The sequence below is a fragment of the Coregonus clupeaformis genome, chromosome 21 (genome assembly GCF_020615455.1).
Source record: "Coregonus clupeaformis isolate EN_2021a chromosome 21, ASM2061545v1, whole genome shotgun sequence".
In the NCBI taxonomy this organism is placed as follows: domain Eukaryota; kingdom Metazoa; phylum Chordata; class Actinopteri; order Salmoniformes; family Salmonidae; genus Coregonus; species Coregonus clupeaformis.
The window spans coordinates 49,361,297-49,362,886 of NC_059212.1; the positions used below are offsets into that span (position 1 = coordinate 49,361,297).

The 1,590-nt window shown below is 44.0% G+C and overlaps 1 protein-coding gene across 1 annotated transcript in view; it reads right to left on the bottom strand.

Annotated features, from left to right (window-relative positions):
• Window positions 1-397: 397 nt before the first annotated feature.
• tceanc2 (transcription elongation factor A (SII) N-terminal and central domain containing 2) overlaps window positions 398-1,590 on the bottom strand; it is a 5,962-nt gene continuing 4,769 nt past the window's right edge. The window contains exon 4 of the mRNA XM_041842432.1: window positions 398-727. Coding sequence (XP_041698366.1) covers window positions 539-727 — 189 coding nt within the window. The 3' untranslated portion in view covers window positions 398-538. The remainder of the gene's footprint in view (window positions 728-1,590) is intronic.

Genomic DNA, 1,590 nt, shown 5'->3' on the forward strand with positions numbered 1-1,590 from the left:
AACCTGAAGGATCTGGAGAAGGTCTGTATGGAGGAGTGGGCCAAAATCCCTGCTGCAGTGTGTGCAAACCTGGTCAAGACCTACAGGAAACGTATGATCTCTGTAATTGCAAACAAAGGTTTCTGTACCAAATATTAAGTTCTGCTTTTCTGATGTATCAAATACTTATGTCATGCAATAAAACGCAAATTAATTACTTAAAAATCATACAATGTGATTTTCTGGATTTTTGTTTTAGATTCCGTCTCTCACAGTTGAAGTGTACCTATGATAAAAATTACAGACCTCTACATGCTTTGTAAGTAGGAAAACCTGCAAAATTGACAGTGTATCAAATACTTGTTCTCCCCACTGTACATGATTCCATATGTGTTATTTCATAGTTTTGATGTCTTCACTATTATTCTACAATGTAGAAAATAAAATTAAACTGGTACTGTATATATATTTTATGTTCTAGGTGGAATCCTTTCACCCACAAAGAACCCTTTTAGATCATTTTTCTTTGTCCATAGAGAAGGTTCTGAACAGAGTGTATTTACTTCTTGTGGGTGAACACCAGCTGGTTGACTGGGATCTTACTCTCCTTGACTTGACCCCTGACCTCTGGCTGGTGTTTGAGGGCGAAGACCAGCTTCCTGATAGTCCGTCTGTAGGAGCCGCTGACCAGCCGAGAACTCTGGTGGAACACCTCTCTCTCTATGTTCTCCACCAGACCACTGTCTGTCTGATAGATCACATACAAGGAAAGGAAGATTACTTTATTGTCCAATGTTCTTGAATATCCGACAGAAATTAGTGTTCTGTGAGTATGTATTCTGTGTACGTGTTCTCTGAAAGACAGAGCAAGAGACACCGAGACAGAGGGAGAGACAGAGGGAGAGACACTGAGTGAGAGAGAGAGAGAGAGAGAGAGAGAGAGAGAGAGAGAGAGAGAGAGAGTGAGACACAGAGAGAGAGTGAGAGACACTGAGACAGAGACAGAGTGAGAGAAAGTGAGAGAGGCTCTGAGACAGAGAGAGTGAGAGACACTGAGACAGAGACAGAGTGAGAGAGAAAGACACCGATACAGAGAGAGAGACACTGAGACAGAGAGAGTGAGAGTAAGAGTGAGAGAGAGAGAGAGAAAGACACAGACAGCGAGAGTGAGAGAGCGAAAGACACAGACAGAGATAGTGAGAGAGAGAGAGAGAGAGAGAGAAAGAGAGACACAGACAGAGAGAGAGATACACTGAGACAGAGAGAGAGAGAGAGTGAGAGTGTGAGAGAGAGAGAGACACAGACAGAGTGAGACAGAGAGTGAGAGAGAGAGAGACAGAGAGTGAGAGAGAGAGAGACAGAGTGAGAGATACTGAGACAGAGAGAGACAGAGTGAGAGAGAGAGAAACACTGAGGCAGAGAGTGAGAGAGACACTGAGACAGAGAGAGACACAGAGAGTGAAAGAGTGAGAGAGAGACACAGACAGAGAGTGAGAGAGAGACACACCGAGACAGAGAGAGTAAGAGAGACACCGAGACAGAGAGAGACCGAGAGAGAGAGAGAGAGAGAGAAAGACAGAGACAGAGAGAGACACTGAGACAGAGACATTG